Source organism: Molossus molossus, unplaced genomic scaffold (genome assembly GCF_014108415.1).
Source record: "Molossus molossus isolate mMolMol1 unplaced genomic scaffold, mMolMol1.p scaffold_m16_p_2, whole genome shotgun sequence".
Classification (NCBI taxonomy): domain Eukaryota; kingdom Metazoa; phylum Chordata; class Mammalia; order Chiroptera; family Molossidae; genus Molossus; species Molossus molossus.
In genome coordinates this window covers 2,147,787-2,173,058 of record NW_023425355.1, presented here as the reverse complement: position 1 = coordinate 2,173,058, position 25,272 = coordinate 2,147,787, and the positions used below count along the sequence as shown (strand labels likewise).

The 25,272-nt window shown below is 56.8% G+C and overlaps 1 protein-coding gene across 2 annotated transcripts; it reads left to right on the top strand.

Moving 5' to 3' along the window:
- Positions 1-780: 780 nt before the first annotated feature.
- Positions 781-23,833, top strand: MED12 (mediator complex subunit 12). 2 transcript variants are annotated; one of them, XM_036270767.1, is made up of 46 exons: positions 781-899; positions 1,349-1,453; positions 1,661-1,852; positions 1,989-2,148; positions 3,423-3,604; positions 3,786-3,896; positions 4,005-4,259; positions 4,610-4,756; positions 4,915-5,014; positions 5,134-5,270; positions 5,486-5,617; positions 5,971-6,097; positions 6,772-7,001; positions 8,272-8,352; positions 8,484-8,654; positions 8,841-8,985; positions 9,150-9,200; positions 9,476-9,594; positions 9,771-9,914; positions 10,350-10,513; positions 10,694-10,825; positions 11,218-11,445; positions 11,619-11,763; positions 11,894-12,014; positions 12,290-12,391; positions 12,492-12,605; positions 12,854-13,029; positions 13,185-13,364; positions 14,273-14,344; positions 14,757-14,890; positions 15,061-15,222; positions 15,428-15,539; positions 15,701-15,790; positions 16,523-16,632; positions 16,836-16,971; positions 17,197-17,358; positions 18,285-18,659; positions 19,070-19,220; positions 19,365-19,570; positions 19,737-19,814; positions 19,903-19,957; positions 20,033-20,120; positions 22,399-22,654; positions 22,995-23,123; positions 23,333-23,414; positions 23,575-23,833. In XM_036270767.1, the coding sequence occupies exons 1-46, from the start codon at positions 801-803 to the stop codon at positions 23,616-23,618; spliced, it is 6,492 nt and encodes a 2,163-aa protein (XP_036126660.1). In that variant the 5' UTR covers positions 781-800; the 3' UTR covers positions 23,619-23,833. The 2 variants fall into 2 exon arrangements, with proteins under 2 accessions (XP_036126660.1, XP_036126659.1); XM_036270766.1 differs by having other exon boundaries at positions 19,903-20,120.
- Positions 23,834-25,272: the final 1,439 nt, after the last annotated feature.

Sequence of the window (25,272 nt, the reverse complement as noted above, 5' to 3'; positions counted from 1 at the left end):
CAGGAAGCGCCGGTTTTCGCCAGAGCGAGGGTTATTGACCAGAAATTCACGGACCCTTCGGGGAGGCCTCCCCGAGCTTCAGGGGCTGCAACAGTCTTTCTGGGACGGAACTAACATTCCGACTGTCTCCGTGTTCATTTTTCTGGGAGAAGGGCCACCGCTTCCACCAGCATCTCAAAGGGGTTGTGAAATGAGAGCGGTTAACCGTCTCGGTGCTTGACAACGACCGTGCGGGACCAGGCCCGGCCTTCCCGGGGCCCAGTGCTTTCTCCGCGTCCACGGAGGTTCTCGTCTTCGCAACGGGTCCTCTGAGGGGCGCGATCGGTACACCCTCTTTGTGACGCGGAAACGGAGACACGGAGCCCGGTTTGGGAAAGGCCGAGTCCCTGCACCACGCAAAGCCTGCGGAGCACCCACCCTCGGCCGAGGGGGAGCGGGGCGCCCGGGCCGGCGCCGACGGGGCCCCGCAGCGCGGCGGCCTCGCTCCTCGCGGCTTCGCTCCCCCCGATGCGCCGCTCGGGCCGCCTCGCAGCTGCCGCCGGGGAAACCGATCTGCGCCCCAAGGCTCCCGGCGCGGAGCCCCGCCCCCGCCGGCCCGGCCCCGCCCCGCCGCGGTCGGTACTGGCCGACGGCTTCCGGCGTCCCTCGGCGCCCCTCGGCAGTTTCCGGCAATGCTCGGCCCTGTCTAACGTGCCCCCTGTTGTCTCCCGGCCGCCGTCCTCGCCGCCGCCGCCCCCCGCGCGGCCCCCCCGCCCCGGAGCCGGCCCGGCTGGCGCCTCGGGCGCTACGGGCTGGGCAAGATGGCGGCCTTCGGGATCCTGAGCTACGAGCACCGGCCCCTGAAGCGGCCGCGGCTGGGGCCTCCCGATGTGTACCCTCAGGATCCCAAACAGAAGGAGGTGCGTTCGCCACCCCGGGCGCTCGCGGGGCCGGCGGGCAGCACCCCGGGGCCGGGAAACGGGGGGCGGGCTGGGCTGATGGGAGCCCAAGTCCCGAGCCGGGGCAGAGTAAAGTGGGTGCGGAGGGTGGGACCTGGAGGGCAGGGGGCGGTTCCTGGGTGTGACTCGGGAACGACGGAGGGGCCGCGCCAGAGGTGCCCCCACACACACCCCTCAGAAAGTTGTCAGGCAGCTTGTGCGGGGAAGAGTGATGGTGACCGAGAGCCGGGTGATGGGGAACCGCAGGGACGACGGTGGGGTCCGAATGAATAGCAGGGCCTACCTCAGAGCAGCGATCGGTGCTCCTCAGAATCCTCCTACCTGGTCCCGGCTTCTTCTCCTGCCCTCCTCTCCCCCCGCCGCCCCCCCGCAAGGCGAGATCACGCTCAACTGTCATTTTCCTGCTTCAGGATGAACTGACGGCCTTGAATGTGAAACAAGGTTTCAATAACCAGCCTGCTGTCTCTGGGGATGAACACGGCAGTGCCAAGAACGTAAACTTCAATCCTGCCAAGGTGAGAAAACCCTGCCAGGCTGAAGGAAAAGGCTGGAAGAATCTGAGAAGGAGCAAAGGCCAAGGGTTGGGAAGACTTAAAGGGACGACCTAAGTGGCCGAGTTTTCCTTCATGACCTAATGCCACCACGTTGGCTTTTGCCTGTCAAGTGCACGAACACCTCTCTGCCCTTTCTTCTCACCCTGAGGTATAGTTTTCTTCCCTCAGATCAGTTCCAACTTCAGCAGCATTATTGCAGAGAAGTTACGTTGTAACACCCTCCCGGACACTGGTCGCAGGAAGCCCCAAGTGAACCAGAAGGACAACTTCTGGCTGGTGACTCCACGATCCCAGAGTGCCATTAACACCTGGTTCACTGACCTGGCTGGCACCAAGCCACTCACTCAACTAGCCAAGAAGGTGAGCTACTGTTTCCTGTTCTTCAGGCCAAGGAAGGGAGCATGGGTAGCAAGTACCCTCTTATTCCCAGATTAAGCTACATGGCTGCAAGCTGATGGTGGCAATAGAGGTCTCACTTTTTGCGATGTCCATCCAGGTCCCTATTTTCGGAAAGAAGGAAGAAGTGTTTGGGTACTTAGCCAAATACACAGTGCCTGTGATGCGGGCCGCCTGGCTCATTAAGATGACCTGTGCCTACTATGCAGCAATCTCTGAGACCAAGGTTAAGAAGAGACATGTTATTGACCCCTTCACGGGTGAGTAACTCCTAATACCGGGGTCCCACCACTGATTGCTTCGAGGAGTGATAGACCCTTGGAATTATTCTCCTTACCTGTATTCCTTGCTTCTGCTTGTATGTTGCATTCTTTCGATTAGTAAATACCCAGTACCTTGAGTGTCTGCTATGCGCATGTACTGGGCTGTAAGAATGACCAGCACCTAATCCCTGCCCTTATGATGCTTGTAGTCTAGTAGGTATGCCAAGGCAGCTAGACAAATCACATAATTAAATATAGAAAGTAAGTGTCAAAAGAGGGGGCAGAAGCTTCTGAGACTTCAGTGGACAGAAAGGTGACTTTCTTTGGGGGACACCTGGGAAGGCTTTAAGAAGGTGGCATTTGACTAGAGCCAAAGGGATGAATAGGATCTAGAAGGACAGTAGCCCCCACTTATCTGAGGGGGATACGTTCCAAGACCCCCAGCGGATGCTTGAAACCACAGATTGTGCCCTGGCTGTTGTGCTCAGTGGTTAGAGCGTCAGCCTGTGCACAGAAGGGTCATGGGTTTGATTCCTGGTTGGGTACATACCTGGGTTGCAGGTTCAATCCCCAGCTCCAGTTGAGGCACATGTGGGAGGCAGCCAATCAATGTGTCTCTCTCACATCAGTGTTTCTTGGTCTCTCTCTCTCTCTTTCCTTCCCTCTCTTCCACTCAATCTAAAAATCAATGGAAAATTATTCTCGGTGAGGATTAACAAGAAAAAAATTAAGAAACCACAGATAATAGTGAACCCAATATATACCATGTTTTTTTCCTATACATACATACCTATGATGAAGTTTAATTTCTAAATTAGGCCCAGTAAGAGATTAACAACAACAATGAAAACTAGAACGATTATGACGATATAGTGTAATAAAAGCTTTGTGAATGTGGTCTCTCTCTCAAAACATCTTGTACTGCCTTTTCGTGATGATGCGAGATGATAAAATGCCTGTGTGAGGAGATGAGAGGTGGATGATGTAGGCATTGTGACGTAGCACTAGGCTACTATTGACCACACGTCAGAGGGAGGGTCACCTGCTTTGGGCGATCCTGGATCATGGGGCCATGAGTGACAGTGTCGATGGTTGGATGTCAGGAACAGGTAACGTTGATGGTTGGTGAAATAATTATTTTCAAACCGTAATTGACTGCAGGTCACTGAAAAGGCAGAAAGCCAAACTGTGGCTAAATGGGGACTACTGTATGGTGATTGGGGGTGGAGTGGGGGACAGTATAAAATAGTCTTTTCCCATCTTTCCCATAGAGTGGACTCAGATCATCACCAAGTACCTATGGGAGCAGCTGCAAAAGATGGCTGAATACTACCGGCCAGGGCCTGCTGGCGGTGGGGGCTGTGGTTCCACTATAGGGCCCTTGCCCCATGATGTAGAGGTGGCAATACGGCAGTGGGACTACAACGAGAAGCTGGCCATGTTCATGTTCCAGGTAGGGCCTGTCGTGTGCGACATCAGATCGAGCCTCATCTCGCGCTCCGCCCGTAGAGAACAAAATCCGCCTGCCACCTGGCCTCAGCTGTGGTTCTCTTCAGCCTGCCATTGCTCTCCTCTGCTTCCTCTCCCATTCTCCCTGGGCTAAGCTGACCCTGTCCCACCCCTGGTCCCCATAGGATGGGATGCTGGACAGACATGAGTTCCTGACCTGGGTACTTGAGTGTTTTGAGAAAATTCGCCCTGGAGAGGACGAACTGCTGAAACTGCTCCTGCCCCTGCTGCTTCGCGTAAGGCCTGGGATTTGGGGGGGTCAAGGGAGGGTTCGAGGAGGACTAGGATGTGGCAACAGGGTCCCTTGGAGAGAACTCAGGGTTGCGCTTGTCACGTCTTCACAGTACTCCGGGGAATTCGTTCAGTCCGCGTACCTCTCCCGCCGCCTTGCCTACTTCTGTACCCGAAGACTGGCCCTGCAACTGGATGGCATGAGCAGCCACTCGGCTCACGTGATGTCTGCTCAGTCCACAAGCACACTGCCCACCACCCCTGCCCCGCAGCCCCCAACTAGCAGCACACCCTCTATAGCCTTTAGTGACCTGCTCATGTGCCCCCAGCACCGGCCCCTTGTTTTTGGCCTCAGCTGTATCCTTCAGGTAGGTCCTGGGTGGCCCCAAGGAAGTGTTAGGAGGCATCTTGAGAGGACTTGGGGGCCCGCCCTGGAGAAGGGGAGTGATTCTAAGTTGGAGGTGGGGGTGCGCGCTGAGTACTTGCTTGATGATTGCTTCTCTTTCATGGGCTGTGGGTTCCTTTTCAGTTAGTTCTCTTCCAAGGCTAACCAGTATGCCCCAGGCTCTGAGGAGAATGGGTGAGGGGGGACTCCCGGATCAGGAGGCACTCCCGGGTCTTAGAATACTTCGGATGGGAACTCTAAGGGTTGGGCCTTCTAAAGGGACTCTGAGAGGTAGCCATGGTAACCGACCGACTGGGGCTTTCTGTCCGGCAGACCATCCTCCTGTGTTGTCCTAGTGCCCTGGTTTGGCACTACTCGCTGACTGACAGCCGGATTAAGACTGGCTCACCGCTCGACCACTTGCCTATTGCCCCCTCCAACCTGCCCATGCCAGAGGGCAACAGTGCCTTCACTCAGCAGGTAAGTCGGACCGGTCGCCTCGTACCCCCAGCTGGAGAGCGGAGGCTCAGTTACCCTTCCAGAAATGGTAACTTGGAGGCCCGCACTCTTCTCTGAGCCTGCGGCCCGGGCCTCGCGTCCAGGCTTCGTCCCGACAGCCCTCCTGGTTGGCATTGCAGGTCCGCGCAAAGCTGCGGGAGATCGAGCAGCAGATCAAGGAACGGGGGCAGGCAGTTGAGGTCCGCTGGTCTTTCGATAAATGCCAGGAAGCTACGGCAGGTGGGTGCTGAGCGAGGGACAGTGAGAAGGGTGTCTGAGGAAATGACGGGCTTGGAAGGGGCAGAGACCGGAGAGGGACCGCCAGGAAGGTGAATTCCCGTCCCCCCTTCCCTCCCTAGGCTTCACCATTGGACGGGTGCTCCACACTTTGGAAGTGCTGGATAGCCATAGTTTTGAGCGCTCTGACTTCAGCAACTCTCTTGACTCCCTTTGTAACCGAATCTTTGGATTGGGGCCCAGCAAGGATGGGCACGAGGTAAGCAAGAAGGGGGACCGAAGGAGTAAAAGACATGGCGAGAGCAGCAGTGTGTGCGGGGAAGGCATGGCGAGGCAGGAAAACTGGGGGATGTCCGAAGAGCTGGTCTTGCTGGGCCTGGGATGCCTTCAGGTGGGGCCCAGTGTTGAAGACATCGGAGCTGGCTTCTTCATCCCCAGCGCTACCTCCTCACTGGGTCTTCCTTTGGTCTCCAGATCTCCTCGGATGACGATGCCGTGGTATCTCTGCTGTGTGAATGGGCGGTCAGCTGCAAGCGCTCCGGTCGGCACCGTGCTATGGTGGTAGCCAAGCTCCTGGAGAAGAGGCAGGCAGAGATTGAAGCTGAGGTTAGAGAGCAGAGAGCAACGAAAGTGACTGGCCAGTGGGCCGGAGGCAGCGGGGGTTGGAGACAGATCGAGCTGGTTAAGGGCCCAAAGCTGAAGCCGTGCGAGTAGAGACGCAGTAGAGAAGCTCCGGGAACGTCAGGGGCAGAAGGCAAAAGGAGAAAGGGGAGAGGATTGATGTCAGAGACGCCATCAGGGCTTCAGTGGGGAGGCCGGAAGGAGAATGGAGGTCACAGGGGGAATGGAATTGAAAAGGGGAAGGAGACAAAACAGGTGGCAGTTGCAGGATTGCACGTGGAGGAGGGAGTGAAGAAGGGGGTGCCAACCAGTCCTGCAGTCTGCTCTTCGTCTTACAGCGCTGTGGAGAGTCAGAAGCCGCGGATGAGAAGGGCTCCATCGCCTCGGGCTCCCTTTCGGCTCCTAGTGCCCCCATTTTCCAGGATGTCCTCCTGCAGTTCCTGGACACACAGGCTCCCATGCTGAGTACGGACCCCTGCCACCCTCCGGTCCCTCGGTTACTGTCCTCAGCATAATTAAGTGCCTTGCGGCATGCTTTTCCGTCTTGGGCTCTGTGCTGAATGACTTTTGGACATAATTCTAGTTCTTGATCGTTTTATAGTTTAACAGAGTAGAGAAATGAAGAGAAGAATGAAAATCAGAACGGACGATCAAAGCGTTGCCACGTATACTCAGCAGCAGTGATGCTGTGTTCTTTTATGACATGGTGTGGGGGTCAGAAACAGTTTTGGTTGGTTGGTTGGTTGGTTTTTTTGTTATTCCTCACCTGATGATATTTTTTCCATTGATTTTTAGAGAGAGTGGAAGGGAGGGAGGGGGGGAGAGAGAGAAACATTCATGTGAGAGAGACACGTTGATTAGTTGCCTCCCGCATGCACCCTGACCGGGGCCAGGGATCCAACCTGCAACTCAGATCCATACCCTTGACTGGGACTCGAACCTGTGACCCTGCAGTGTGCCAGCAGCCGCTCTACCACTGAGCCGAACTGGCCAGGGCAGTTTGTTTGGTTGTCATAGTTCCTCTTTCCCCCTACTTCAGGCACTCTAGGGGACCAGCGCCTGAGGCGTGTCCCTCTTTCTTTCTGTCCATCTCTCTTGTGCTTCTCCTAACCCACCTTTCCTCATTCGCTCCCCTCCAGCGGACCCCCGAAGTGAGAGTGAGCGGGTGGAGTTCTTTAACCTGGTACTGCTGTTCTGTGAGCTGATTCGACACGATGTTTTCTCCCACAACATGTATACTTGCACCCTCATCTCCCGAGGGGACCTTGCCTTTGGAGCCCCTGGGCCCCGGCCTCCGTCTCCCTTTGATGACCCTGCTGATGACCCGGAGCGCAAGGAGGCCGAGGGCAGCAGCAGCAGCAAGCTGGAGGTGAGTGAGGTTTTCCTGACCCTGGATAATTTCTTCCCATCTTCCTGGCTCCCAGAGTCCTCTGAGAGGCCCTTACCTAAGCACCAGACCTAATAATGACGGTGGTATCTGCTTAGTGCTTCTTGGTTTACCAGGTACTCACATCATTCTCTCTTTTTTAATTGATTGATTTTAGAGAGGGAGAGAAACATCAATTTGTTGTTCTACTTATTTATGCATTCATTGGTTGTTGGTTTTTTTTTTAATCCTCACCCGAGGATATTTTTCCATTTATTTTCAGACAGAGTGAGAGGGAGAGAAAGAGAGAGAGAGAAACATCGATGTGAGATCACATCTACTGGTTGCCTCCTGCACAACCCCGACCAGGGCCAGGGACCAAACTGCAACTGAGGTACATGCCCTTGACTGGAATTGAACCCGCGACTCTTTGGTCCACGGGCCAATGCTCTACCACTGAACCAAACCATCCAGGGCCATTGGTTAATTCTTATATGTGCCCTGACCAGGGATTGAACCCACAATGTTGGTGCATCGGAAAATACTCTAACCAGCTGAGCTACCCAGCCAGGGCCTCACATCATTCTTTTTCATTTGACCCTTACAACTGCCCTGTGAGGTAATCTAATCCCCATTTTATTTCTTTTCTTTTTAATTTTTTTTCTTTTTTGATTTCAGAGAGAGAGGAAGGGAGAGGGAGAGAGAGAGAGAAACATCGATGAGAGAGAACATCGATTGGCTGCCTCCTGCATGCCCCCCACTGGGGATCAGGCCCACAACCTGGGCACGTGCCCTGACCGGGAATTGAACCAGTGACCTCTTGGTGCATGGGTCGATGCTCAACTGCTGAGCCACACTGGCCAGAGTCTCTTTTCTATTCTTAAAAAGAAAATTGATTGATTTTACAGAGAGAGGAAGGGAGAGGGAGAGAGAGACAGAGAAACATCAATGTGAGAGAGAAACATAAATTGGTTGCCTCCCTCCGTACGCACCCTGACTGGGGATTGAACCCACAGCCTGAGTGTGTGCCCTAACTGAGAATCAAACCCCCAACCTTTCCATTCACAGGACAACACTAGCCACACTGGCCAGAGCTTCTTTTTTTTTTTTGTAATTGAGGCCCGCGGTGGTTAAATGACTAGTTAAGGCTTGAATCGAAGTCTGTTGCTTTTCCCAATAGGGTCTCTTGTCTCCAACTCCCAGTCACCTTTTCTAGATGGTTGGGAGCAGCTCCCCAAGCTAAAGCAACTCCGCTTCTGTTCTGTGCCCTCAGGACCCAGGGCTCTCGGAGTCTATGGACATCGACCCCAGCTCCAGTGTACTCTTTGAGGACATGGAGAAGCCTGATTTCTCAGTAAGTTCCAGCCCGGCGTGGAAGAACCCAGCTGCTGAGGGCCTCCTGTGGTGCCTCTTTTAAGAGTTTCTTTATGCCCTTCCATCCCCTTCTGTTCCTTTAAACATGATGCCCTTTCGCCTTTCTCTCAGCTGTTCTCCCCGACGATGCCCTGTGAGGGGAAGGGCAGTCCATCGCCCGAGAAAGCAGACGTTGAGAAGGAGGTGAAGCCACCACTTAAGGAGAAGACAGAAGGGACACTTGGGGTCCTTTACGACCAACCACGGCATGTGCAGTATGCCACACACTTTCCCATCCCCCAGGTACTCGTCCCCAACACCTTGCAGCCATCTGTTTTGAGGCCAGGTTTCTGTCCCAGGACCAGCGAGGGGTTGGAGCTGTTCTTGCTGGGAAGGGCATGCGCGCTGGGCTGCTGAGGGGCATGGCGCATGCTTTTAAGAGGAGGGAGAGCAATCTGAGCGGAGTCTGATGGTGCTGCTGGGATGCAGGAGGAGTCATGCAGCCATGAGTGCAACCAGCGGTTGGTCGTACTGTTTGGGGTGGGGAAGCAGCGAGATGATGCCCGCCACGCCATCAAGAAAATTACCAAGGACATCCTGAAGGTTCTGAACCGCAAGGGGACAGCGGAAACTGGTGGGTTTGAGGTTCCTCAACCAGATGTGCCCCCACGACACCCTAGTCAGCGTTCCCTTCCCCAGCATAGGGCATTCCCAGTCATGTCCCAATGTCCTGTCTCTTGGAGTCTCCTGAGAGCTCTAGTCCTTTTGAAACTTGCCCCTCATTCCCCCCCTCTGCAGACCAGCTTGCTCCTATTGTGCCTCTGAATCCTGGCGACCTGACATTCTTAGGTACCTCACAGTAAGCCCCGAACTGCCCGCCCTCCCCACCCCTCCCTCCCTCAACCTAGCACCTCCCCGTATGTACCTCCACGTCCACATAGGCTGTGGTCCTCAACCGTCACTTCGCTGTCCCCTTCACCCTCCTCTCCCTCTTCCCTCCCTCCCCTTCCTTCTCCTTCCCCAGCCTCCCACCCACCCATAGCCTTCTCTCCATTCCCCACCCCACCCCTAGTCAACTAGTCTGTCTTCCCTGCCCTGACTGGTCCCTTTCACCTGTCCCTCAGGTGGGGAGGATGGGCAGAAGCGGCGGCGCAACCGGCCTGAAGCCTTCCCCACCGCTGAAGACATCTTCGCTAAGTTCCAGCACCTTTCACATTATGATCAACACCAGGTCACAGCTCAGGTGTGCGCCAGAGTCCAGCCCCTCCCCGCGTTCTCGCCTCCTGGTCTGGTTTCCTGTCCTCCTCTTCCACCCCGAGTCCCCAGGCAGGGCACAGCGGCGAGATGGTCTCATCCCCTTCCACCACCGCCTTTCCTGCCCCCCCTACCCTCCCGCCTCACTGCCACTGCCCTTACCAGGTCTCCCGGAATGTTCTGGAGCAGATCACAAGCTTTGCCCTGGGCATGTCCTACCACTTGCCTCTGGTACAGCACGTGCAGTTCATCTTCGACCTCATGGAATATTCCCTCAGCATCAGTGGCCTCATCGACTTTGCCATTCAGGTGGGGAAGTCAGGGCGACGAGGGTGGAGGAAGGAGTTGGTGCTGTATAGGGTCACGAGGGTAGGAGTAGAGGCCCAGGTCCGAGGCCCAGGCTATTTGGAGGGGCAGAAAGACTAGCGGAGGGGTGGGACGGGAGCTCGGACAGCAGGGATCGAGACTCAAGTGCTCCCCGGGGAGGCCCACGACACAGATGAGAGCTCTGGGCATAGCCTGTTCTCCAACTAGAGTCCACAGACTCCTGTCCTGGAGCCTGGTTGGATCGTTGATGTGACTGATGATGTGGGTAATAGAAGAAAGGGCGGTGGCCACAGGGCCCCTGGAGATGAGGCAGCTCCACAGGAAGGGGCTGGGGCTTTGCCAGTTTCCCCGAAGGCGGTGGGCTTTTATGTGACATGCGGGGCCTCTTCTCGTTTCTCACCCCACTCGCTCTGCCAGCTACTGAATGAGCTGAGTGTAGTCGAGGCCGAGTTGCTTCTCAAATCCTCCGACCTGGTGGGCAGCTACACTACCAGCCTCTGCCTGTGCATCGTGGCTGTCCTGCGGCACTACCATGCCTGCCTCATCCTCAACCAGGACCAGATGGCACAGGTGTTCGAGGGGTAAGCAGGGCTGCAGAATCACCAGAGCACGGAGGGTGCCCGGGAATGCCGGTGGAGGTGGCCTGCAAAGACTGTGCATGCCATTCAGCACCGCCCAGCGACGCCAACCTGTCCAGGGACCCCTGTGGCCCGGCCCCGCACACTGTCACTAACTCTCCTGCCTTTGCTTTCTTGTGCCAGGCTGTGTGGTGTAGTGAAACATGGGATGAACCGGTCGGATGGTTCCTCTGCGGAACGCTGTATCCTTGCTTATCTCTATGACTTGTACACGTCCTGTAGCCATTTAAAGATCAAATTTGGGGAGCTTTTCAGGTAAGAGAGGTGGGAAGTAAGGGGCAGACAGTGGGACCTCTTCCTGTCTCCTTCCCTTTGCCGCCCATCTCAGGAGCCGAGCACAGCCGAGGACCCGCTGCCTCTGCAGGGTCATTTGGGGGCTTTGTCCTCCGCATGTTCTTGGTTCCTGAGAGCGGGCCTTCTTCCTTAGCTCCAGCCCATCTCCTTGGGGCCCACACTACCCTCCAGATGCCCTGTGCCTCCTTCTCACGGGGTTCTTTTCTTGCCTAGTGTGCTTTGTCCCATCCCCATTTTTCTCAGCCCAAGGTCCCTGGTCTCTCACTTTCTCCTCGTCTGCTTTGCTCCCCCTTCTTGACCACCCCTGTACCTCACCAGACCTTCAACACTGTCTCCTTTCCCCACCCCTGCAGCGACTTCTGCTCCAAGGTGAAGAACACCATCTACTGCAATGTGGAGCCATCAGAATCCAACATGCGCTGGGCACCTGAGTTCATGATTGACACGCTGGAGAACCCTGCCGCTCACACCTTCACCTACACGGGGCTAGGCAAGAGTCTTAGTGAGAACCCTGCTAACCGCTACAGCTTTGTCTGCAATGCCCTTATGCACGTCTGTGTGGGGCACCATGACCCCGATAGGTATGGGGCGTACTGAGTGAGGAGTGGGCACTGCGCTCCGGCCCGTATTGGGAGGGGTGACATGCCCGGGAGGTACTGCGACCTTGGTCCTTGCCGGAGTGGAGATGAAAAGTTAATGAGTCTGAGGTTCTGGGGAACAAGGTTTTCCTGAGGGCCTTTGTACTTTTCCCCAGGGTGAATGACATCGCCATCCTGTGTGCAGAGCTGACCGGCTACTGCAAGTCACTGAGTGCAGAGTGGCTGGGGGTGCTCAAGGCCTTGTGCTGCTCCTCGAACAATGGCACTTGTGGCTTCAACGACCTCCTCTGCAATGTCGATGTGAGACCTGGGCGGGTCCTGCTGGGCTGCTCTCAGGGAGCGTTGTGTGCAGTCGAGGCCAACCGTGTGGAGGTCCAGTTGTCGCCCGGTCCCCCACTGAGCCGCCATGTCTGCCTGCTTTTCCCTCCAGGTCAGTGACCTGTCTTTCCACGACTCCCTGGCTACCTTTGTCGCCATCCTCATCGCTAGGCAGTGTCTGCTCCTGGAGGACCTGATCCGCTGCGCCGCCATCCCTTCGCTCCTCAATGCAGGTCAACCAGCAGCCCAGAGCCCCGAGACTTTCCAGACCTCGCATTGCTGTGGCCACACTCCGGGTGTTCCGTGCTGTGCCCCTGGCGAGCCTCTTCGGAACCCTGACCTATCCCTTGGGTGAACTCACCTGACAGCCCAACAGCTGGCTGCTGGCCTCTTCAGCATTATCCTCTCCTCCATTGGCCTCACCTCGTCTCCCCTTTGAGCGCCCCTCCTCAAACCCCCATGCTGTCGCCTTCATCCTGTCCCATTTGCTCTGTCTTCCTTTCTGTAGCTTGCAGTGAACAGGACTCTGAGCCGGGGGCCCGGCTTACCTGCCGCATCCTCCTCCACCTTTTCAAGACACCTCAACTCAACCCTTGCCAGTCTGATGGGAGTAAGTGATCCCCGTCTGAGCCAGAGAGCAGTAGAAAGTGTGGCTACCCCGCCCCCATCGCTTCTACTTTTGCTTCCCCTGACTTCAGCTCCCTCCCCAGACAAGCCTACTGTAGGAATCCGCTCCTCCTGTGACCGCCACCTGCTGGCTGCCTCCCAGAACCGCATCGTGGATGGAGCTGTGTTTGCTGTTCTCAAGGCTGTGTTTGTACTTGGTACGGGGGTAGGAAGGGGTGGTGCCAGAAGTGTGTAGAGGGTGGAGTGCCAGCTAAACTACAAAGGGCAGTCTTTCTCTCCCCTGAAGGTGGTCTCCCTGACCTTTAGGGAGGAGAGGAGGGAGGGAAGTATATTTCTGTCCCGGAGGGCAGGACTCAGGGAGTTGCTGCCTCTGTGGGTCTGGGGCGAGCCTCCACACAGTATTCGGATCTCACTGCCCTCCCTATCTCCCGCCTGCGGACCACAGGGGATGCGGAACTGAAGGGCTCAGGCTTCACTGTGACAGGGGGAACAGAAGAACTTCCAGAGGAGGAGGGGGGAGGTGGCACTGGCGGTCGGAGGCAGGGTGGCCGCAACATCTCTGTGGAGACAGCCAGTCTGGATGTCTATGCCAAGTACGTGCTGCGCAGCATCTGCCAACAGGTCAGTCTCCCCTCCCCCTCTCTCTAATGTGGTCCTGTTTCCACCCACCGTCACGCCACCTCTCCATACACTGTGTCCCTCCCCAACCGCCAGCCCTGCCCCTGATCCCTGACCCCTCACTGGTGCCCTCGTGCCCTGATGATCAGCTTCCTTAGGAATGGGTAGGAGAGCGGTGCCTGAAGTCGCTGTGCGAGGATAGCAATGACCTCCAGGACCCCGTGCTGAGCAGCGCCCAGGCCCAGCGTCTCATGCAGCTCATTTGCTACCCGCACCGGCTGCTGGACAGTGAGGACGGCGAGAACCCCCAGCGGCAGCGCATTAAGCGCATCCTCCAGGTAGGCCAAGGGCTGGGCGTCTCGGAGGAGGCAATGGGGCCCCAGCCTGGGGTCAGCCCACGGGAGCCTCGGGAGAAAGAGAGACGAGGGGCACTGCAGGAAGACAAGGACGCGGGTGCGAGGTGGCGAGAGAAGCACCGCCAGCCTGGGTGACAGTAGCTGGTATTCTGCACCTTGGAGCAGAAGCCAAAATGGTCTAGACTCGAGAACAAACTGGTGGGTAAGGGCACAGCTGTCTGGATGCCATGGCCGCAGCTTATCAGGGTGTCTGCTTCGTGCCAGGCATCGTGCGGAGCCCTGTGCGTTTTCTCATTGCATCTTTATGACCCTGGGAAGTGGGTATCAGTATCTCAATCAGCAAGGAAACTGAAGCTCGAAGAGGTTAGGTAACTTGCCCAGGGTCACACTGCTAGTAAGCTGAGTCAGTCCGGGAACCAGGCCCGCCTGTGCCCTTTGCGCTCAGCCACGCGCCTCAGAGGTCCAGGTGGCTGGAGGGTGGGAAAATCCAGCCATAAGGAGCAGCTACAGGAATGCGGTCTCTTCAGCCGGAGGAGATAACGTGAAAGAGATTAGCTAACAGTAGCCTTGGGGTCTGCGAAGGTTTGCGACAGGAGCAGCAGGCTTCTCCGGTCAAGTGTCAGGCAGAACTTCCTTCTGCTAAGGAATGGGAGGCCCGGAGCAGGAACCTGGGGACAGGTGTGCCCTGCTTTCCGAACCGCTTTTAAAACTGCGTAGATTTTTCAACCAGTGTGAATTATTTAGGTGGCGTCTTTCCTAACACTGGGGCCCTCGAGGCCCCTTTCGGTGTGTGGCTCGAGGCTGTGGGCCATCAGGACCTGGCCTCGGAGCGATGAGTGGCGGTGGGTGACACGATGATGACTAGCTTGGGGGTGGGGTCTCTCTCACAGAACTTGGACCAGTGGACCATGCGCCAGTCTTCCCTGGAGCTTCAGCTCATGATCAAGCAGACCCCGAACAACGTGAGTGCTGGCCCGGCCGTCTCTCCCGCGCTCGCTTCTGGCACCATGTGTCAGGGAGGTGGGCCACCGGAGGAGGGCCTCCTTGTGCCCTGGGGCTCTTTAGATAAGCAAGGATGGGAAGGTGGCAGATGTGCCAGGGGATGATAAGGGAGCTGCGTGGGGAGTGTGGGGACTCTGAGTTGTGGGGAAGGTTGGCAGTTGTGGTGGTTGTGGAGGCTGTTTCTGTGGCCACAACTGTAAAAGAGAAGATGAGGGAATTGGAAAAATCTGGAGGGACTGGAGGGCGTGACTCCCAGCAGAGTGGTGTCCCTACCCTCCCATTAACTTCCACAGATGCCTTCCTCTGCCCTCATCTCCCGTCTCCTACCATCCAGCTACCTAGTTAGCTTCCCTGTGCCTTTCCCCCTCCCAGGAGATGAATTCCCTCCTAGAGAACATTGCCAAGGCCACGATCGAGGTGTTTCAACAGTCAGCAGAGACAGGGTCATCCTCCGGAAACACTGCAAACAACATGCCCAGCAGCAACAAGACCAAGCCCGTGCTCAGGTTGGGTAGACGTGTGTTAGGACCCATCCCTTGTGAGTTTCCCCGCTGACAATGTAAATGATTTCAGCCACGTGGAGATAAAGGCCAGGCATGTCCCTGGGGAAAGAGGATGGATTCTACCCACCTTGCCCGGCTCCTCTGTAACCCTGTGGACGTCATCTGTCCTCCAGCTCTCTAGAGCGCTCTGGTGTCTGGCTGGTGGCCCCCCTCATTGCTAAGCTGCCCACCTCAGTCCAGGGCCATGTGCTAAAGGCCGCTGGGGAAGAATTGGAGAAGGGCCAGCACCTGGGTTCCTCTTCCCGCAAAGAACGCGATCGACAAAAGCAGAAGAGGTAACGCAGCCGGTAGGGGGCAGGATCGAGGGGTAGAAAGGAGAGGAAGCAACCCAGTGAAGAACAAAGGTTGGGCCAGAGGGGTGAGGCTAAAACCCATGGAAAAGTGGACAATCAGAGGGTAAGAGTGGGAATGAAGTTGGGAGCTCCCAGATCGCCAAGCTCCGGTCCTGTTCTTTTTCTTTTCTTTGCTTCTCGACTCCAGCATGTCCCTATTGAGCCAGCAGCCCTTCTTGTCCCTGGTGCTGACGTGTCTGAAAGGGCAGGATGAGCAGCGCGAGGGGCTCCTTACCTCCCTCTATAGCCAAGTGCACCAGGTACCAGTCTCCGGGTCATGGAACTGCACAAGGGCAGAGGAGGGTGTACCCAAGAGGCCACCGTGTCCCCGGAACCTTCATTACTTTCCTCAAACACTGGGTGCCTGGGAATGGAAGTGGGGAGACCCCTGAACTGTGTGTTCCACTCGTTTCTGGCTTAGATTGTTAATAACTGGCGAGACGACCAGTACTTAGACGATTGCAAACCAAAGCAGCTGATGCACGAAGCTCTCAAACTGCGGCTCAACTTGGTGAGAGTTGGGGAGCTGAAGCAGACGGAAGGGGGTGGGGCTGGGGCTGCAGAGTGAAGAAGCCCCTGCCCAGGGAGGGCGATGGGAGGGTGGAGGGCCCAGGCCCTTCTAGGTCTTCCAGCATTCACCCAGCTCTCCTGAAGGACGTAGGACCCGAAAGTGGTTAAGGACACTGGACCCTGCCTCCGTTATCCTAGAGTCTGGCTGGGCCCTAGAAGACCTAGAAGCTCATTTTGTGTTTTTGTTGTTGTTAATCCTCATCTGAGGATATTTTTTTCTATTGATTTTTGGAGAGAGTGGAAGGGAGGGAGGAAGAGAGAGAGAAAATCATCAATGTGAGGGAGACACATCGATTGGTTGTCTCCTGCACACGCCCTGACTGGAGCCAGGAATCAGACCTGCGAATCAGGTACATGCCCTTGACCGGGAATTGAACCCATGACCCTTTGGTGTGCAAGTGGATGCTCTAACCACTGACCAACACCGGCCAGGGCTAGAAACCCATTTTGGAATGTTGGATGGAACCCCGGACATCCCTTAGTCCTAGAAACCAGAGCCAGAGATGTCAGTTATTAAGTCATTACCCCGAGATCAAGTCGCATGTCATAGGTACCACTGGAACACCAACCTCAGGTGTCCCTAGTTCACCCAACCCAGGTTCTGGTCTGAACGTGCCTTAAATGCTGACCTTTCGCCCTGAGCCATCTGACTGACGTGTGGTGGCCCTGGCAGGTGGGTGGCATGTTTGATACGGTGCAGCGCAGCACCCAGCAGACCACCGAGTGGGCCGTGCTCCTGCTGGAGATCATCATCAGCGGTACCGTGGACATGCAGTCCAACAAGTAAGGCGCCCACCCTCCCTGCACTGTGTACTCCAGAGGGTCCTGTTCCCCCACACCGGGGGACAGCCCACTGGGGTCTGCATGGCCCGCACTGTGGACTCAGACGCCCCTGGGCTGACGTCTTAAGCGCCGCTCAGCTTGCGTCCAACCCCAGGCCTTGGTCTTCACCCTTCTCCGATTTTCTCCCTGGCTTCCTGTCACAGCGAGCTCTTCACTACTGTGTTGGACATGCTGAGCGTGCTCATCAATGGCACCCTGGCTGCAGACATGTCTAGCATCTCGCAAGGCAGCATGGAGGAGAACAAACGTGCCTACATGAACCTGGTGAAGAAGCTGCGGGTGAGCAGCGGAGGCGCGGGCGGGGCTGGGGGACTGCAGTGGCTGTCCAGCCTCCGGACGGCGCTCTGGCCAGGGCCCCCACCCTTCCCGGCCACGTTTGCTTCTTTGTCCTTCGTCCCGCAAGGATTGACTGAGTGTTTTCAGGCCCGGTTCTGTGTTGGCCCCTGAGGCTTCCCGTCCCTCCGGTCTTGTATTCCTGAACCCTCGTCCCTCCTGTGCCTGCAGAAAGAGTTGGGGGAGCGCCAGTCGGACAGTCTGGAAAAGGTACACCAGCTGCTGCCACTGCCCAAGCCGACCCGAGACGTCATCACGTGTGAACCTCAGGGCTCTCTCATCGACACCAAGGGCAACAAGATTGCCGGCTTCGATTCTATCTTCAAGAAGGAGGCATGTTCCACTGTCTTTCTGCCCCATCCTCTGCCCCCGCCTTCTCCCCTTTGGCCCAGAACCTTTCCTGCATTAACCTTGTTACCCGCAGAGGCTCATTAAGGCTTCGTGTCCACAGGCTCTGGGTGAGAGCTGCCTCTGGGGTGTGGGGCTCATCACTTAGCTTTCCTTACATGTCTTCTCCCCATCTTGGGAGTCTCCCCTCTTCCCTTGTTCTCCATTCACCACTGCCCACCGCGCCCCACTCCGACCCACCTTTCAACACTCCACCCGTTTCTCAGCACTCCACGGTCCTCTTGCCTCTGCCCCACCCACCTCGCGTCCTCAGCCCCGCCTGCGCCCCGCCCCTCCAGCGCCCCGCCCCTCCAGCGCCCCGCCCCTCCAGCGCCCCGCCCCTCAGCTGGCTCCCTGCATTTCTCTCCCTCTGCTTAGCCATCTCTGCACAATTTTCTCTTTCCCCTCTCTGTGTCACCTGCAGTGTTTGTTGGGTAACCATGGTCCACGTGTGTCGTAGAGAGGGAGAGCAAGAAGAGGGTCTAGGGTTGGAAATCTGAAGTCCAACCCATTCACGGAGACATTCTCATTTGTCTCCCTGGCCCATCTGTCTCCCTTTCTCAGTGTCTCCGCCTGACTCGCACTTGGCCTCTCTCTCCCGTCTCTGTCTCTCTCTGCCTAGCTCTCTCTTCCTGTTTTTATCTCTCCCTGTCTTTAGCCTCTCGTCGCCTTTTGTCTCCATTTCTCTCTCTCTCTTTATCTCTGTGAACGTCAGCGTGTGTCTCTGTCTTCGCTGCACGCACCCATCGTCCTCTCTCTGTACTGTCTCCCGTGTGCACGTGTGTGTCCGTGTCTGTCTGTCTCCCTCTGCCCCTCTCCCCTTTCCTGTAAGGCCTTAAGGTCTGGCTTATTGTTGTCACTTTCTGGAGCAGGGTCTGCAAGTGTCCACCAAACAAAAGATCTCCCCCTGGGATCTGTTTGAGGGCTTGAAGCCATCAGCACCGCTGTCCTGGGGCTGGTTCGGAACAGTCCGGGTGGACCGGCGAGTGGCTCGGGGCGAGGAGCAGCAGCGCCTGCTGCTGTACCACACGCACCTGCGGCCCCGGCCCCGGGCCTATTACCTGGAGCCGCTGCCGCTCCCGCCAGAAGACGAGGAGCCCCCTGCTCCCACCCTGCTGGAGCCTGAGAAAAAGGCTCCAGAGCCCCCCAAAACTGACAAACCTGGGGCTGCTCCAGCCAGCACTGAAGAACGCAAGAAGAAGCCCACCAAGGGCAAGAAGCGCAGCCAGCCAGCTGCCAAGACAGAGGTCCGTGCTGCCCCGGGGCGCTTCCTCCGCAGCCTCTCTCCCTGGTTCTGTCCTGCTTCTGCTTTGGGGGAGTGGGAGGGGTGCGTGGGGCAGGGGTGCTTTTGAATGATAAGAATGAACCATGGAGCCCTGACCAGAGGGGCTCGGTTGAGTATCATCCTGAGCACCAAAAGGTTGCCAGTTCAATTCCCAGTCAGGGCCATGCCTGGGTTTGTGCTCGATCCCCACTAGGGGGCGTGCAGGAGGCAACCCATCAATGTTTTGCTGTCACATCGATGTTGGTCTCTCTCCTTCTCCCTCTAAAAATCAATAAAAATATTTTTTAAAATGTGACCATGTAGCTCCAGCTCCCCATCCCTCCTCTTAACGCCCTTCACCTCAGCCGTCACTGTCCTCTGCCGTTCACATAGGACTACGGAATGGGCCCCGGACGGAGTGGCCCCTATGGAGTGACAGTGCCTCCAGACCTCCTGCACCACACCAACCCTGCTTCCATAACGCACGTCAGCTACCGGCAGGGCCCCATAGGCCTCTACACCCAGAACCAGCCACTCCCCGCAGGTGGGTGCCAGCCCACGGAGGGACGTCCCTGGGCTCCTGCCCGAGCGATGCGGCCCGCACTCTGAGCAGCTCTGGTAACCAGGACCCCTAGCCGGGGACAGCGGGCCAAGGAGCCCAGAGAGGTCAGCCTGCTCTCATTTCCAGGTGGCCCTCGTGTGGACCCGTACCGCCCTGTGCGGTTACCAATGCAGAAGCTGCCCGCCCGACCACCTTACCCTGCAGTGCTGCCCACGGCCATGACTGGTGTCATGGGACTGGAACCCTCCTCTTACAAGACCTCTGTGTACCGGCAGCAGCAGCCCGCGGTGCCCCAAGGACAGCGCCTTCGCCAACAGCTCCAGGCAAAGATAGTGAGACGGGCAGCAGGGAGGGCCCCCCGGGAGAGGGGCATTTGAGGGTCACAGGACCGAGGAGACACGTGGGATCGTCACAAGGCCACGCAGAGTGGCAGATACAGGAGATGAGATGGTGGAAAACATTTCCTGAGTTTGAGTCTGTCTCCATTTTCCCTTCTAGCAGAGTCAGGGGATGTTGGGCCAGTCTTCTGTCCACCAGATGACTCCCAACTCTTCCTACGGTTTGCAGACCTCCCAGGTAAGGGCCCGAGACGGGGAGCCTCGGGGGGCTTGGGGCACGTCGCCTTGCATGCCCTCGGCCCTGACTCTCTCCTCCTTCCATCCAGGGCTATACTCCTTACGTTTCTCACGTGGGATTGCAGCAACACACAGGCCCCGCAGGTACCATGGTGCCCCCCAGCTACTCCAGCCAGCCTTATCAGAGCACCCACCCTTCTACCAATCCTACTCTTGTAGATCCCACTCGCCACCTGCAGCAGCGGCCCAGTGGCTATGTGCACCAGCAGGCCCCGACCTACGGACACGGGCTGACCTCCACGCAAAGGTACCCGAGGGAGTCGGGGGTGGTCAGCGCACTGGGGTACGGAGCACCTTTGACTTGGAAAACCGTGCCTGGAGGTGATGGAACTAGGCAGACCTTTGAGGCGGCATGGAGGGCCCTGGAGAGTATTACGCTAAGCGAAGTAAGCCAGTCAGAGAAAGACAAGTACCACATGATCTCACTTATTTGTGGAATCTAATAAGAACTGAGGAACAAAATATGTCTAGAGGTATGGAAACATGAAACAGACAGGAATCTCAGAGGAAAGGGGAGAGGGGGAGGGGGCAGGGAGAGGTTAACCAAAGAACTTATGTGCATATATGCATCACCCATGGACACAGGAGGGTGGTGAGGGCCTGGGGCTGGGCAGAAACCAGGAGGAGGGGGAAATGGGGGGGAAAGGGAGGATATCTGTAATACTCTCAACAATAAAGATTTTTTAAAAGAACATTTATCTGGCCACGTAGCCTATGGCCACAAAATGCCAGAGCTAGAAGGGACCCAGGTGACCAGTAGTCCCACACCTATATCCCCTATCTTTCTTTGAGGCCCAGAGAAGGGAAACCATTTATACGATGACGATAAGGGCAAATCTGGGGTTCACTGATGGACTACATGATAAGGGCCTTATTACGCAAGCCCACGTCAGAACAGTCTAACACCACAACAGAGTAACGAACGTCTCCTCCTGCCGTGCTGAACGTTACTCAGGCCTAGGGGCACACTGCAGGGTGGGCCAGAGGACCAGCCCTTTACTGAGAAGTATTAACTGCTCGCTGTGTGGCCAGCACTGTGCTAGGACCAGTTGGGTTGAGGAAAGATATAGTTCTTTAAATATACTAACTACCGCCTGGCTGGTGTGGTTTAGTTGGTTGAGCGTCGATCCATTCACCATAGGTTGTTGGTTCGATTCCCAGTCAGGGCACGTGCCCGTGTTGCGGTCTCAATCCCTGGTAGGGGGCATGCAGGAGGCAGCCGAATGATGTTTCTATCTCTCTCTCCCTCTCCCTTCCTCTCTCTGAAATCAATAAAAACATGTTTAAAAAAAAAATAACTCTGGCCGGTGTAGCTAAGTGGTTAGAGTATTGGCCATCACACCAAAAGATCGCAGGTTTGATTTCTGGTCAAGCGCATGTACCTAGGTTGTAGGTTCGATCCTTGTGTGGGGCACACGCGGGAGGCAACCAATCAATGTGTCTCTCGCACATTAACACATTGACGTTTCTCTCTCTCCCTCCCTCCCTCCCTCCCTCCCTCCCTTCCTCCCTCCCTCCCTCCCTCCCTCCCTTCCTCCCTCCCTCTCCTTTTCCTCTCTCAAACAAAAAAATCAATGGAAAAAATATCCTCAGGTGAGAATTAACAACAACAACAAACTATAAAGTCCCTCGTCACAAAGAATCGTTACTGTAGTTGAGGAGATGTGACTTATACAGACATTTAGAGAACACCAGGAAAGACACAATCAGGTGTGCTGTCGTGCACTGAGAGGTAAAATGGGAGTCCAGACAAGGTGTGTGGCGCTGTCACTGTGGCCTGAGTCGTCAGAAGCGTCACGGAGAGTAGACTGGCATTGAGGGGTAGCGATGATTCAGACGTAGCAAGAACAAAGACACAGGGAGCCAATGACAAGTGTTGGGGAGGACAGGTAGGAGAAGAGTTGGGATGGAGGTCAAATTTGTGCCCGGGAAGTAGGGAGGGATAGGCTAGGAGTGGGCAAGTTGATGGCCTTGCCTGCCCAGTGCAGAACCGAGACACAGTTCCAGAAAGGGCTGTTCGGATCAGGGAGGTGACATGCCAAGTTGGCCATGGTGAGAGATGAATGGGACTGCGTGGGTAGGATGCGTAGGGAAGGTCGAGAAGACTGGAGAGGAGCCCGGCCAGGAGCCCAGTACAGGGGTGTACAGGTCGCGGGGAGGAAGGTGTGAGGGGCAGCAGAACTCCATTGTCTGTAAGCCCCAGAAACGTGATGGGGATCGCCGCCGCCAACAGAAACCTCACTGGGTGTTAACGAAATGCCTGTCCTGTGCTCACTGGGCTTTTATTTGTAGAGGAGGAAAACAGCTAAAGCAGAATTGAGAAATTCCTAACCGTGAAGGTTACGAGACAGGAAGAGGGGGTATTGTCTTTGCCCCTCATCCCCCTACTTAGAAAGCAGTCAGGACGCCAAAGGCACCTCTGCTTAGTGACAGGAGGAATGAATGAAATGACTTGCCGAAGTGTTCAGGTCAGAACCTGGGCTTCTCCTGCACCTGCGCCTTGACCTCCACACCTCTCTCCGCAGGTTCTCACACCAGACACTGCAGCAGACACCCATAATAGGTGCCCTGACCCCGCTGGGCGGCCAGGGCGTCCCGGCTGCCGTCCGGTCAGCTGCCATCCTGCCTGAGCAGCAGCAGCAGCAACAGCAGCAACAGCAGCAGCAGCAGCAGCAACAGCAGCAGCAGCAGCAGCAACAACAGCAGCAGCAGCAGCAACAACAGCAGCAGCAGCAACAACAACAGTACCACATGCGGCAGCAGCAGCAGCAGATCCTGCGGGTAAGGCCCCGGGGAGCTCAGCAAACTCACTCAGCAAACTCACAGGGGACTTGGGAGCCCAAGGAGATGGAGAGGCCCAGGCCCTGGGGTTCTGATCAAGACTGGCTGAGGCAGCGCATGAAAGCGCCTTTGCCCCCCTTTGGTTTTCTGGGGGTCCTAGTGGGAGAGACTTGGGGGCTATCTGTTGGGGACTCTGGATTGGATGTCCTTCTCGGCAGCTCTCTGAGGAGGGAGGGCACTGGACCCCAAGTTTCCTCCCGCTGCCATTGCCCTGTCCCCACCCCTCCGTGCCTGGGCGCAGCCGCCTCGCTCTCCCTGAAGGCTCCCTGTGTTCTCGCAGCAGCAGCAGCAGCAGCAGCAACAGCAGCAGCAGCAGCAACAGCAGCAGCAGCAAGCACACCAGCAGCAGCCGCAGCCGCAGCCGCAGGCGGCAGCTCCTCCCCAGCCCCAGCCCCAGTCCCAGCCCCAGGTAGCTGCTGGAGCACAGCCCCCGGCTCAGGGACAGCCGCCCAGGTTGGGCGTGCAGCCAGGGAACCAGGTTGGGGACAACTCGCCATGTGGTAGACGTAGGAGGCCAGGCGTGGCACGGCCAAGGGGTGGGGAGATGGCGAGGGCGGGTCAGGGGAAGGTTCCGAGGACAGGGTGACTTCAGCCCCCCACTTCCCGTTTCCACCGCAGTTCCAGCGCCAGGGGCTCCAGCAGACACAGCAGCAGCAACAGACAGCAGCTTTGGTCCGGCAGCTCCAACAGCAGCTCTCCAGTAAGCCCCCTGGAACAAATGGGGGGCCAGGAGCTGAGGCAGCCGCTTCCAGCCCAGATTGTGGGGGGGCAGCATTGTGTTCCACCCCTTCCCTTGGCACCTATGCGGCTCCACAGCCCTGCTTGGCATCCCAGCCCTGACCCTCTCTGGTTTCCCACAGATACCCAGCCACAGCCCAGCACCAACATATTCGGACGCTACTGAGCCATCTGGAGGAGCCGCTGGTGACCGGATGTGGCCCCACCCTTTTCTCTGAATTCTCCATCCCCTGCCTGGGCTAGCACCAGTAGTGGTTGGGGCTCTTCCCTCAGGCTCCATTTTTAATGAGTTTTTAGTATTTTTGTTAATGTGAGGCATTGAGCTGTTGGGTTTTGTATATTATTTATATTGAGACCCCAGAGCTGTCGCACCCAATACACAGAGCTTCTTTGCAAAGGGCGCGCGCGTGTGACTTCTGCATGTCTGGGGTGGGCGGGCCCGTGGAAGAGCAGCCTTCGCTCTGTTCAGATGACCTCCCGCTCACCTTCCAACCCCTACGTTCACGGCGGAATTGGATTGCTACCCTCTGCACTTCCCCAGACTGGCAACCTATTAGGTTTGGGCCCTTAGTCTCTCAGGAAGGGCAGCTTACCTTCTCAGCCAGGGGATGCGGCTTCTGGCTCGCTTTTCTCCATGCTGGCTGTACCACCGGGCTTGGGAGGGGCCGCGAGGCCGGAGGAAACCCCCACGCAACCTGATTCTCCTTCCACTCATCCCGCGTGCTGGGCTCTGAACAAGCTGCGGGGTGGAGGGGGTGATAGACACTGCCTGCCCTTTTCGCCACCTGGTGCGGTCCCCAGCGTGCACCAGGTAGTGCCCTAGGCAGACCTTCCCTGAGATCCTCATCTCCCGATGGAAAGTTGCCCCACATTAGCAGTGTCGCCATCAAGTAGGTGGTGGAAGTCTGGCGTGGTTCCCGGAGGAAAAGACACCAGTAAAAGGAAGCACCTTCTCTCTGCCTGTTGCTGGAACTGCTCTCACACCGCTCACCTTGGCAGTTCCCCAGGGTAACTGCTGGTCACTCCCATTTGGAAGTAGAGAGAACTCAAAATTTGCTGCTGAGGCCATTGGTCCTGCACAGGGCCAGCCCTAGCCCGTTGCCTTCCGCTTTAGGGCCCTAGCTAGATCCAAGGCTATCCAGGAGAGTCAACTGGTTGACTACCATGGCGTCCTCTGGGGTGCCCCGCTGGGTGGGCAGTACAGGTGGCTTGACTTCAGGGGAACATCCAGGACATAGTTGCACGATGTCACTGGGAAGTGTCGAGTGTGCTGGTAAAACCAGGAGTGCCAATCCATACCCAAATTACCAAATAGAAAAAAATTAATTCTACTTGAGGTCCACAAAGTACGGGGCTTAACCAAGGTGAAGAATTGTGTACTCAAGGAAGGGAACTCCCTGACCTGGCAAAGAGAAACGTGACAAGCGTCTCCTACTGAACATCCTAAGGACCTACAGCAGTACAGGCTTGGCTGGGACAAGGGACACTCAGGGGCTTGGGGTGGGCGGCCAGACCCACTGGACAGGCACACTACACACAGGAACACGAGAGCCAGGTCTAGAGGGAGAGATGCTGGCGGCCGGAGGCTGCCGCCCAGCACCCGCAGCAGGAAGGACCATCACTGACCTTTTCGAAAGTGACAGGATGAGGGCAAAGCGCCCCCCACTGGTGCTACTTGAGGAGCGCTGCTACTGAGAGGTGAGGGATGCTGAGGTGGAGACCTGCCTTTATGGAGTATGATGGGGGCTCTCGCAGGCAGTGCCTCAGTTTCTCCCTTTGTCTCAAGGTCTCAAGCGGGTCAGGTTGGGACTAGCTGCCCT